At 33.3% G+C, this 12,768-nt stretch overlaps 1 protein-coding gene across 1 annotated transcript in view; it reads left to right on the plus strand.

The window, feature by feature from the left end:
- Positions 1-9,290, plus strand: part of LOC144435442 (E3 ubiquitin-protein ligase rnf213-alpha-like) — a 63,870-nt gene extending 54,580 nt beyond the window's left edge. Inside the window, exons 65-74 of the mRNA XM_078124038.1 lie at positions 573-667; positions 1,507-1,767; positions 2,666-2,807; positions 3,304-3,387; positions 4,007-4,187; positions 5,042-5,327; positions 5,874-6,059; positions 6,595-6,684; positions 7,269-7,447; positions 8,090-9,290. Of these exons, the coding sequence (XP_077980164.1) occupies positions 573-667; positions 1,507-1,767; positions 2,666-2,807; positions 3,304-3,387; positions 4,007-4,187; positions 5,042-5,327; positions 5,874-6,059; positions 6,595-6,684; positions 7,269-7,447; positions 8,090-8,246 (1,661 nt within the window). The 3' untranslated portion in view covers positions 8,247-9,290. The remainder of the gene's footprint in view (positions 1-572; positions 668-1,506; positions 1,768-2,665; positions 2,808-3,303; positions 3,388-4,006; positions 4,188-5,041; positions 5,328-5,873; positions 6,060-6,594; positions 6,685-7,268; positions 7,448-8,089) is intronic.
- The last annotated feature ends 3,478 nt before the right edge of the window (positions 9,291-12,768 follow it).

Genomic DNA, 12,768 nt, shown 5'->3' on the forward strand with positions numbered 1-12,768 from the left:
GACATTGAGTGAAATCGGAAACACACAATTTTTTTTTAGGCCTAACAGAAAGTTTTCATAGACAGTTTATTTTGTTAGAATTATGAATCTTACTGTATCAGTATGAGACATTCTGTTATTTGAACATTAAGTTTTGATTTGTACTTCAGTATTCAAAATGCAAGCTTTTATGCTAAGAATGATAAATCTGTCAAATTGCTTTGTCAACTCAGAGAATCTGTTTTATACCACTAAATAATAACAACCATGAATTAAAACGTATAATAATTTCGTGCAACTGTAATTATGGAATGAAGACATCACTATGAAATATTATGTCCAGTAAATCATAACTTACTATTACTTGCCACACGATATATTCACAGCATTATTGCAAAACAGACAAGCTTCAAGGCTGAACCTTTCTTTGGTATGGCATAACAACTTAGCAATAATACCTGTTCTAAATATTTTATCAAATTCTATACAGCTGTGTGTATATATTGGTGGAGAAGTTACCTTCAACATATGAATTTTGTAATTGACATTATCACATACATACACTTATTGTGTTTATACTTTCGATATCACAGGGCACCAGCAGTTCAATCCTTTACTCTCATCAAAGAAGTGTAGACAAAATTGGGAGGACACTTTTACAAAAACCTACATCAATCCTGTTATTGAGGTAAATGTCACAGTAAATTTTTAGGGGCGATGTCTTCTTTTACCAGGCTGAAGTACTGGATAGCTCACTGCCATTGTTACATCAGTCACCCGTGTGTCAGCATGATCTGACTGTGATCTAAGTTTAAAGCTGCACTAGCATAAACTGAAATGTGTTTTTGAAAATGTTTTGTGAGATACACTTGTAATATCATACACTCTGAACAGTATTGCCTATGGATAACCATATTTACACAATAAATCAAATCAAATTGATTTTTGGGTCCACACCCAAAATCAGTGCCCTCAACGGCGATCATGATTTCAACCTGTTTCTGTTACTGCTTATGGATAATATTGAACACTGGTTAACATGTACAATGTCTAATTACTTGTACTTTAAAAATTTTCAGTGACTATGTTGTGGTTGTTTGATTGTCAGATTGAAAAATGACACTTCAGCTAAAACTATTGCAGTTTTCAAGCTTTTGCTCAAGATGTAGACTTTTCACTACACCACCTACAGATAATATTGACCACTACAGTAACTGTCTTTTTCTTTTTATAAGTAATTGACCATTTCTAGTGAATATTTCTTTGGTTACTTGGAAAAAATGTCCCAGTTGCAGCTCGTACAGATTTAATGTTTTCTTCTTCTCCTTCTCCTCCTCCTCCTCCTCCTCCTCCTCATCTCTTCTTCTGCTCCCCGTTTTTTTTTTTTTTTTTTTTTTTTTTTTTGGGGGGGGGGGGGGTTGTTGTTGTTGTTGTTGTCACGTGTACTGTTTTAAGGAGTATGTAGCCTAGTATAAACTCTATTATATTTTAAAAGACAAGATGGTACCACTGTTTTCTTTACCACAGGGAATTTCCCAGAGTCTTCCACAAGCTAACAGACATATACATAATGATAAAAGACTTGGCAATAACCCACTACTCAAACTACTGTATGAAGTTGATCCACCATCTGAACAACTACGTTTGGAATCCATGTACAATATACCAACTGTATGGCGTTACAGGTCAAGAGTCACCATCGAACATCTCACACATGCATTGCAAGAAAACATGGCTTCTAAAAAGTCCAAAAGGAAATACAGAATTCTCCAACAATTTCTTGATAGGGTAGGTTTTTATCAAACATACTTAATAATATGCTTTTGATGTGTTAGATTTACAATCACTTATCAAAATAAACTGATACAGTGAATAATAGTATAAGAAAAGAAAAACCAGAGAGTACTACGTTTTATGTTATAATAATAATACATCTATCACTACCAGTGTGTATTAAAAGTATTAATTTGTTAAATATGGCATTTGGAATTCTAAATCCAATAAACTCAATTCGATGGAAGTTAGCTGGTGCCACTAATGACATGTTACCTCAAGATAGCAAAGTTAGTTATTTTTCGAAAACAAGGATGACAACGTCAGTCTAATAACCCAGTGTAAAATGATTCAAGGCATCCCTACTACATACACTGGGAAAACATGATAATTAGCATCTTCAAGGGTTAGTGACTATGCTTGTTTGAAAGAAATTCTCATTTGCATATGCAAATGAGCTACATGGAAAAAGAGTGACTAGAAACATGTGAAGTCAGAATGATTAGCTATACACAGACAAAATACAAAATTAATAGAAAACAAGACAATTTTATAATGGGTTATACAATTAGAAGTTATTCCTCCCATTTTTCTTCATTCTGTCAAGGAAAATATGAGTGACCTAAGGGGTCTTTGTAGCAACTCATAGTGACAAACCCTTTGGTCACAAGTATTTTCTGGCTGAATAAAGAAAAATATTGGAGAATAACATAATTATTCCAGTGCCAGTAATGTCATAGAAAAATTGGGGAAAGTAATGGTAATTTTGAACATTTGTGTAATATTTCAAACACAGCAGAACCAATCACGTAGATGTGTGTTGTTGTGACATAGAACGACCAGAGTATACATTCCATATTTTTTGTTCTAAATGGCTCGTGCATGGTATAATTTAATGTATCCTTGTTTTCAGGAACACACGTTGAGGGCAATCAAGTATTTGCCAGACGTTGTTCAACTACAACAACTGCTGATTGATAAATATCACAGAAATATTGATATACATGAAGCAACTAACTTGAAGATTGGAAGGTTCCTTCGTGAATTACCTCAAGGTATAAATAATCGCTTACAAAAGAATATTGAAACGTTTTTTTCATCTGTCATTTATATTTATTTCTACAGTTTTGGCAACTATATGTTACATTTTGCAAAGCAAGAAAACATGATAGGGGATATCAGCAAATATGGAATGTTGTTTGTTCTCACTTGTCGTATGATATGCCAACTGGGATTCAGACAAATTTGAAATATTATTAGGGGATTCTGTAGTTCTCATTTTAGTGTACCAGACTAGATGGATGCTTAACCACCTTAAAACAACATGTAAAAATAACACTAACTATTACTGGTTTTATCCTAAAATTTGTGATGAAATAATTGATATTAGTATGGATTGTTGCTTTGTATGTATCATCTGTAAATAGTTCATCTGTAAATGGTTCAGTAGTTTAGGTTTAGTAGTACATGTTGTTAGATCATCAATTTTTTAGATGTTAGTATTTTTCTACTTTTGGACTGAAATGACAAAGACTTTTCTTATATATGCAGGCCATATACGGGACAAGTATTGTAGACTTATGGACAGTTTTGCCAAAGCGTGGAACTTGGTGAAGAGTGATATCGCTACATATGGTAAGCTCTATTGATGATAAATATCATTTGAACACAAAATAGAAAGTTTTGCTGGTGATTGTTCACAAACACTTGTATTCTTTGAAAAAAATGAACCATTATCTTCACATCTTCTGTAATATGGTCATATTTTTTAACTCAGCTGTCAGCAGAAGCTGTGTGGAGCTTATGTGCTCAGTTGATTGTCTGTCATCCATCATCTGTCCATCAACTTTTCTACTTTCATCTTTTCCTCTAAAACTGCATTGTCAATTGACCTGAAATTTGGTGTGTAGATGTCAGATATAAGTTTGTTCAAGACAAATTGTTTGGGTTATTAGTTTGCAAATTAGGGGTAAAAATAGATTTTTTGTAAAATGATGACTATTTAAAAAGTGCAATATTTTACCAACTTTCTGTGTGAAATGTGTTCTATAGTGTGTGTGAGTCATCATATGAAACCACTAACCACTTTATTATTTTGCTAAAACAAAACTGCACTATGGAAGAGCTGAACAGCAGAACCACTTCTACACATGTTACAAAAACAAAAAAGAAAGAAAAAAACAGTGGAGCTATTCTGACCGATAGGTCGCTTGTCTTCAGGACTGATCGATAATTTATTTCTCCCAATTTATAGGTGGTTTACATGTTCCTAAAGAGCTCAGTGAGAGAGACATAGATGAAAACAGCAGTCTATCCATGATTCTACCAACCAGGAAAAGTGATGGTGTCTGTTCTACGGCGTTGTTAGACTTCCTCATAGTTACACAGAATGAATTCATTCAAACGTACAACTCTATTGCTAAACATTCAGAGAGGTATGTCTATTTTTCCATTTTTGTGTGTACATTGTTGTCATCAAGCTGATCAAAACCTGATGGAAATCTCAATGTGTTCTTACATCGGATTTTCATCAGACTAGGGTGTCATAAGTTTCAAATACATACTTGCATAGTACTTATTTTTCAGAGGTACTGATACGTTCAATTTTAGAATAGGTGGGGTAGGTAGATGTTTATTTTCATGTGTTAGAGTCCAGTTCAGGTAGTTATGTTTTCCATTGTTTTCCATATGGTCTCTGTGTTATACTGATTCAGAAGTACAAATCAAAACTTAATGTTCAAATAACAGAATGTCTCATACTGATACAGTAAGATTCATAATTCTAACAAAATAAACTGTCTATGAAAACTTTCTGTTAGGCCTAAAAAAAATTGTGTGTTCCCGATTTCACTCAATGTCAGAATAGGTGGGGTAGGTAGATTATTTTTTTAAAATTTATTATTTTTTTCATGTGCGAGTGTCTAGTTCAGGTAGTTATGTTTTCCGTTGTATTCCAAATGATCTTCATGCTATTGGTTTCTTCTCATCAGATGTACAGCCATTACAGATTGGAAGAACAGTTTTACATTATCTTTTTAAGTTGATGTCAGTTTCTACATCCACTATTTCTCACGAGACTTCACAATTTTCGCTGCTACTTGTTTCTCAAGTACATTAAAAAAAAGTTTAGGGTCGGCAGTGAAAAACTAGGTGGGGTTGGGTAACTGGAACCAAACAAATTTTTTAGGCCTACAGTTATGATTATGAACATTAAATTTAATGAATGTATAAACATTACACAAATATAATTTGTTGTCTGTTATAAACATTTTCAATCCTTTGCTGACAGTGAGCGTAATGAGGAAATCCCACCCAGTGATCTTACACCAGCAGACTTAATTGCCTACCATCCTGAGAAGGACCTACTGCCAATGGTATTGTCCAACTGTAGTTACTCATTGGAGGTAGGACAGGGCACCTTAGTAGAGTACAATTTATCAGGATTGGAAAAACAGCTGGAGGAACGATTCATCAGAGGGAAAGCTAAGATCAAAAGGAAAATAGAACAACTTGTTTTCCGTCAGGATTCAAGAGATGCAGTCGTGTTTGAAACACTGAAAAGTAAAATACCACAAGTAAGAACAGATCTTTAACTTACATTTAACAAATTTAGTGTATTCAGTAAATGATTGATACTTTTCACCAGGGACGACTTTAAAAGACAACTTGTATATGAATGAATATTTTTTTGGAACTAGTGTGGTATCTTGAAATGAGTTTATTACTCAATGACTGTGTGCTTTGGTCACACTGGTCATTAATGATTTAAGGAGGTGAACTTAAGGCAAAATACAGCATAAGGGTTGCCTCTTACCACTGCCACTGGGGTTTGAACCCATTCAGGGTTTGATTAAATTTACCACACTGGAAGTAAGAACTGTCATTCAGTTTGACTCTACCGAACAGGTCAGGTTTTCCCTGGATACTCCGGTTTCCTCCTGCATTAACACTGAACCTATGAGGGATGGCCTCACTACTTCTTGGGAGACAAGTGTTTGTATACTTAAAGAACTATCCAGTATCAATAAAAGATTATTCATTTTTATTTATCGTTTTTTGAACTAAAATCTCAGACTGTTTGCCTCATTTTATACCCCCTTACATAATATTTTTAATTTCAGGAGCCTTTATCCAAGGCAATACAACATCAAATCTTATCTGAGCTGAGATCATTAACAGATGTATGTGATTCATTAGCATGTCTTGATATTGCCATCGGTTTCCTAGCAACATCTGGTGGAAAACCTGATATGCTGGTCACTAAGTATTTGACAACTATTCTCAAAATGGACAAAGATGAAATGAAGGTGAAGTAGACTTTAATTTAGAATTATGCTGTGTATGTTAAATTTCATTGTGCATCCACTGCAAAATAATTAGTGTTTGGAAATATTAATTTTAACTCTTTCCTCATCTCTCTTACTTAATACGTTGTTTACATCATTCTTACAGTTGGGAGGGGTCTACTGATTTGCAAGAACAGCTTTTGGTTCATGACTTCTCGTTCCTCTAGACATGGGGAATGAGATCTTCAGATTCAAAAGCCATGGATATCTTGTAAACTACCTTTATCCTGCCCAGGTGATATAAGGTGCAAGCAAAAATAGATTTCAATAACACAGATTTGACTTTAGGAAAACATAACTACTTGAACTAGACACTTATATATGAAAAAATTATGTATAAAAATAAATAAAAAATCTACGTACCCCACCTATTCTAAAATTGAGTGTAATCGGAACCACACAATTTTTCTTTAGGCCATATGATACAATGGAGACCTTTATATTCTATCTCACTAATAGTGAAGTGAATTTCTTTTCTCTCTTTTTGTATACACAGGTGAAGTATTCTTGTCACTTGAGACAAGTCTTAGCATTATGGCAACTTTTAGCTGTTGAAAGAGCCAGAAGACTGACTCTCCATTCACAGGTTAGAATGTCCAGAAATTTTGCCAACATACACAGAGGACTAGAGAGATGGATGTTGTTCTAAAATAACCATATGGCTAACCCCTGGTCAAGGAGTGATGTACAATAAACAAATGACAAAAACAACCACTTGAATGCTATGAAAACATGGTTTTATCGTTCACCAACACCTAAACAGAAGTTTCTGAAATAAAGAGACATTTCATTTTTTCCATTTGATGGATTGTCACAACTATAATTATTAATAAATGAACATTACATTCTGCATGGCTATTTACAGTGATGAAGTATGTACTTATAATATATTGAAAAGGCACTGAGATCATTCATCTGCATGAGAAATAGTGGCAGTATCAATCAAAACCAAAAGTCGTGTTACATGTAATTATACTATACCCAAGATTCTTATTTTATCATTTTATCATTTTGACAAGTCTCAAGATTTGACAAATCTGTTACATTTAGCAGTTTCTGTATTTCTTTTAGTAACAACAACAGTTTTGTCTTATCAACTTGTGTTGTCTTTTTTTTTATATGAATGCCTTCAGTCACTATATATTAATATATGGAGTGTACTTTTCACAGGACCCATTTGATTCTTTGCACCAAGACTTCAGAGAACCATTGGAGCAAGAACACGTTGAGAGTTTGAATACTGTATTAAAGTATATTGATGTCGACTACTTGGTGAATGAGTTACATCAATACATTGCCATTGAATTGAAAAAGCCAAGAGATGCAGAGACAAACATCGCAAGTTGGAAGTAAGTGTCTCTCATACATAGAGTATATTAAGTACATGTAGTCTGAGAATGGAATTAAGCAATATGTAGGAATGTACGTTTACCATATTATCATTCATGTGGTTCTTGAAATGTTTAACCATAGACCCTCCACCAACGGTGGAGGGTCTATGGTTTAACAGCTGCAAAATTTACTGACACACCAAACGCACAGTGCAAATTTACCATCCATCCATCTGTCTGTGCACAGCAATATTTCAGCCATTCACAACTCTCAGTCTCAACTAAACTTTACACAAATGTCAGATGCTTTAGGAAATATGCGCTTCTTAATTATCAATTCCGATCATTTAGGTTGTTTTTTTAAATGTTACATAACAGTATTTTTATTGCTTTTTTTACATTCATTCAGACTTTAAACTTTCCTCAATTACAATCATGCTGTGTTCAGTAGTAAAAGTGTTGTTATCTATGCAAGTGAAAAGATAGCCTAAACTTCCAAATGATCAACTCTGATCGTAAATGTATATGATTGTATTACATACATAGTCTTCTGGCGAACACTCCCAGTTTTAGCTGTGTGATCAGTAACCATACACTTTGACCTTTAGAATTTAATTTTTTTTTCTCTGACACTTCTATCCGATATCGTTATCATTTCAGTCTCAAAGATGGAGCTTTGGTGCCTTATATAGAATTTAATGATGGAAAAGAGATTGCTGGTTTCAATCATTTCCCTGATGACATTCTTGTCAAACATATCTGGTGGACTTGGACTTTAATCATCAACTACCAACATAAAGAAGCCGAGAGATACTAGGAAATACATTTGAAAGATACTTTTAAAAGTTTATCAGAACACAACTTCAATGTCAGCTCTGACTGTGTCAGTGTTTGCCCTAGAAAATGATCATTAAAGAAGACAATGAATTGTGTTTATAAAATCTACTCTTTGTACACAACAACACAACACAGTGCTTTGGGGGTAAAGGTCAACTTTATGTATAGTTGACATGAACAATTATGTTGTACATAAAATTGAGAAGAAAAAGAAAGAAAATTTGCTGCACAATGGCAATAACTTAATATTTATGGTATGTAACATATCATGTGACAACCATTGTCAAGGAACATCATATCATAGCCTTGTACACGGATTTAAACTCCAATGGTACTTGTAGTTATTATTTTGCACACTGATGTCTATATTCCATGAAATCAGATAATAAAATCGGATCATATTTAGTAATGTGGTTCTGTAGTTATCTATCAAATACAACGAGTAGCACGGAAGTAAAGTACTTTCTCTATGTGTTACAAGCGTTTATAGCATTCATATCAAGTGTGAAAGTATACTGTTTCAATTGGTTTATTTACAAGCCCAGCATGTGGCCTTTCTAACATGGTCAATTAGCAGATAAAACAGTATAGTTTTATAGTTCAAATGGATACTATAAACAGTTGTGATACATACAGAAAACACTTTACTTTGGTGTTATGGGTTGTACTTGATATGGATGCTATAAACAGTTGTGGTACATACAGAAAACACTTTACTTTGGTGTTATAGGTATAATGTAATGTATAATGGTTCTTCATAGAAGACAAGAACCTGTAGTCTCTTGTATAGTCAGAGTTTAATATTGAGCTCAATTATTGTAGAAAAGACACAATTTGTTTTTTTTTTTAAATGGAGGATTCTGGAAGTGTAATGCAGTAGCACCTCTATGCCATGTCACTGTACGCTTTCAAAACATTTTAATTCAGTCAGTGAAGCACTACACTTACTGACTCAGTCTTTGCAACCAAATATAAAAGGGTTATTAGAAACTATTTTTTTTTAATTTTCATTTAATTTTTTTTTTTGGAGGGGGGGGGGGGGGGGGGGTTATAAACAAGATGTGCCAAAGTAGTAAATTAGAGCTGAATCTCTTTGTATTGTGTGTTATATTTGAATCAATGTTCATAATTACTTAATAATAATGCTAGCAATACATGATCATGATATCAATATATGATGGTCTTTCTCATCTGTCATTGGTTTTGTTTCACAAATGATTACGCATCAAATGCTGTACATTTTTGAGAAAAGTTTTTTTTTAAAAACTATGTTTGTAAGAACGTGTTTTCTTACATAATGCAACAGATATAAGGTGGAAAGTCAATATTTTGGTGTTAACATGTATCGGTACATCACAGAAGACAGCTGACAGATAGCTGGTGGACTTGTAAGAAGGATATGAAAAACTGAAGGAACGTCATTGAACATTTTGACTGGTTGAAAGCTTTCAGACAAATCAACAATTGAACTGCCTATAAATTGTACAAACATCACAGAAATGTGTAATTGTTGTATTTTGATGTAACTAAAACTATGGAAAACCAGCTGACTATTGAGAATTGTCAATAATCACAGTAGTACAAAAATAACTTCTGTAGATATGATATGTATATCTTGCTGTCCAACACCCCATTAGTCGCATCTCTATACAGACAAACCATGGTTATTTGGGTACATGTAAACTTTATTAAGGGGGAAAGCCACACCACGAAATAGATGTATTTATATATAATATTCATGACTTTATCTAAAGGTAATAAGCATGAATCATGAATATTAATTGTGCAACTAACACCTAGTCCCATGATGCAATGGTGTGTCAGAACAATAGAGGTCAAATAGAGTTCAATTTGGTGTTTCTTGGCAACCAAGCAAAATATATGTGATGTGAAACCATGAAATAACTCTCCAGAACCCAAAGTTTATGAAAATGCCTTTATTTCCTGGAATGGTGTTCCACTTTAAGGCAAGGTGTGTAGTCTCCTTAATTTCAGAAACTGCAAATAACTTGCCAATAATTGTAATACGGTTCTCACCATTATATTACATGTTACACGTTTAATCAGCTTGACAGTCATTGAAATTTGTGACAAGATATTTAAATTTTAAAATAATTAACAACTCATGACTTGTCAAAATATTCTTGCAATTCTTCCTTCAGATTATATTTACATTCTGTGCAGTATACAAAGTGAAGTTGGAGATTTTGGGGGCTTTTTTGGAGACGTTACTGTTATTTCAGTAATTAATAAATTTACATGGAATACAAAAAGAAACTGGTTTTTGCATTTTATTTACATAAATAATTTTCATTTGTTTTGTCGCAATACTATGTCTTGTATTCAAATAAGACTCAATGTGAGATGATATTTTGCACAAACTCTTTGTACCAATTAGGACCTGGACACAGAATTCACTACTTCCATTTTTTCAGGTCTTTACAAAGTGTTCTCAAAAATGGATTTTAAAAAAAAGTAACATCGGATGTAAACTGAATTCCTCTTGTAAGTGCAAAACCATAGAGTTTTGTTCCTACACACATTGTTGGAATGCAAAATGCTGAGCTATAACTATTATATGCGATATACCCCTTAATTGGAAAATTAATTACTTGAAACTATGTGAAAGTTGAAGCTTTTATACTTGATATTGCCTATAATCAAAAAATCATTAATTGTGCAAATAAACCATTATGATTATAAGCTACATAACATGATCAAGCTTTAAAGAACACATGCACTGCTTTACAATCAATACATGTACTAAATTATGTGGAATGTGTGCGTTTTTCTGGTTGATATATATACCAAATTATATGAAATTTGAAGCTTACATTCTTAAGAAATCAAGCAAATTGCTCGTTAAAACTAAAACGCTATGCCAACAGGCTTTATAGGATGTGTGTTTTGTTATTGTTGATGTATGTACAAAATTATAGGGAATTTAAAGTGTGTATTAATAAGATACAGCTTAGTTACTGAAGATCATTAAATATTCAAATTAATATTCAAATAAATGCCGCATCAGCAGACTTCATAGGACATAATGTACATTGTTAAATGGTTGATACATGTACCAAACTACAACCTGCAGATTCCAAGCCAGCAACTCTTAACCATTTGCCCAGCATGACTTCATATTTACCAAAATCTAATCAGTTAACATTACCATATGGGAAGATGTGTAGCAAGTTCCATTAGAATCAATGCAGTAGTTTTTTAGTTTAATAGTGTGTCCACAGACAGACAGACACACACACACACACACAAACACACAGACAAAACTATTACATTACCTCCCTTTATGGGAGGTAAAAATGGCTTATTAACAATATTCTTAGACTATTGATTTATTTTTTGCCAATACCTTTCTAGCAATGCATCATACATGTATGTTAAAAACAAATGGCACCAAGTTGTAGAACAGTATGGGTGGCAGGAATGGATGGAACAGTTGATATGCAAATAAACTATTCAAGTATTAAAGGGGTGGGAGACGCTTTTCATAGGAAGATGCCAATTTTGAAAGCATGCTTCAAATGTAAGGTTGCCAAAATTCATGGGCTGATGTCTACTTCATAGGAAGATACTGATTTAATAGGACGGCTTCTAATGAATACTTGTCAAATTCACATGCACACTTCTGTGTTTCAGAGCCACTATATAGCGTGCATTCAGTGTATACTTTTCAAATTCATAGGCACTCGTCCATATTTCTGGGCCATATTCTGTTATGTTCTATTATTCTGCATTCTACTACTAAGTATATTCACAAACAATCACTCGGTTCAACTCGTTATGGCCATATTTTGAATACACACAACATATACACCTTTAAAACATCCAACTTTATTACAATTACCTACTGAAAATTACATCCAATTCATTGATATTTTATTCAATAAACCATCTCAAAAACTACTGAGAATGAAATAATACATTCCATACCAAACCTGAGTCTAACATAAATATTTGAATTAACAAATCAATTCGTAGATTTTCTATTTTTCAAATAATTGTTCTCCAGACGATCTGTGATACAGAATGTTTAATCACTGTATTTTTAGATTAGAAAAGACCTGACAGAAATTATATTTCCTTGCCTAAAATATTTGGATAGTCTGTACTCTGCAATAGAGCATTTTACTGTTGTTTGCTCTAGAGGTTACCAGTCCACTTCACACATCCAACTGACCAATTACCAGCCAGCTTTCAAACACACTATTCACACATCCAAACAACCAATTGCCAGCATGCTTTCATACACACTATTCTCACATCCAACCAATGGTCAGTCTGCTTTCAAATACAAAACTCACACATCCAACAGTTCAGTTCAGTTAAAAAACATTTTTTTTTATACCGAATAAAATTTGCATTGAAATATAACAAGTGTCTAATATGCATATTTGTAATATTTATCTAGGTTCTATTTACAGTTTTCAAATTGAAGGTGACAAAATAGCAACAGGTGCAAGTGATTGATTTTAATGCTTACAAAT

This window comes from Glandiceps talaboti, chromosome 5, assembly GCF_964340395.1.
Source record: "Glandiceps talaboti chromosome 5, keGlaTala1.1, whole genome shotgun sequence".
NCBI classification, from domain to species: Eukaryota; Metazoa; Hemichordata; class Enteropneusta; family Spengelidae; genus Glandiceps; species Glandiceps talaboti.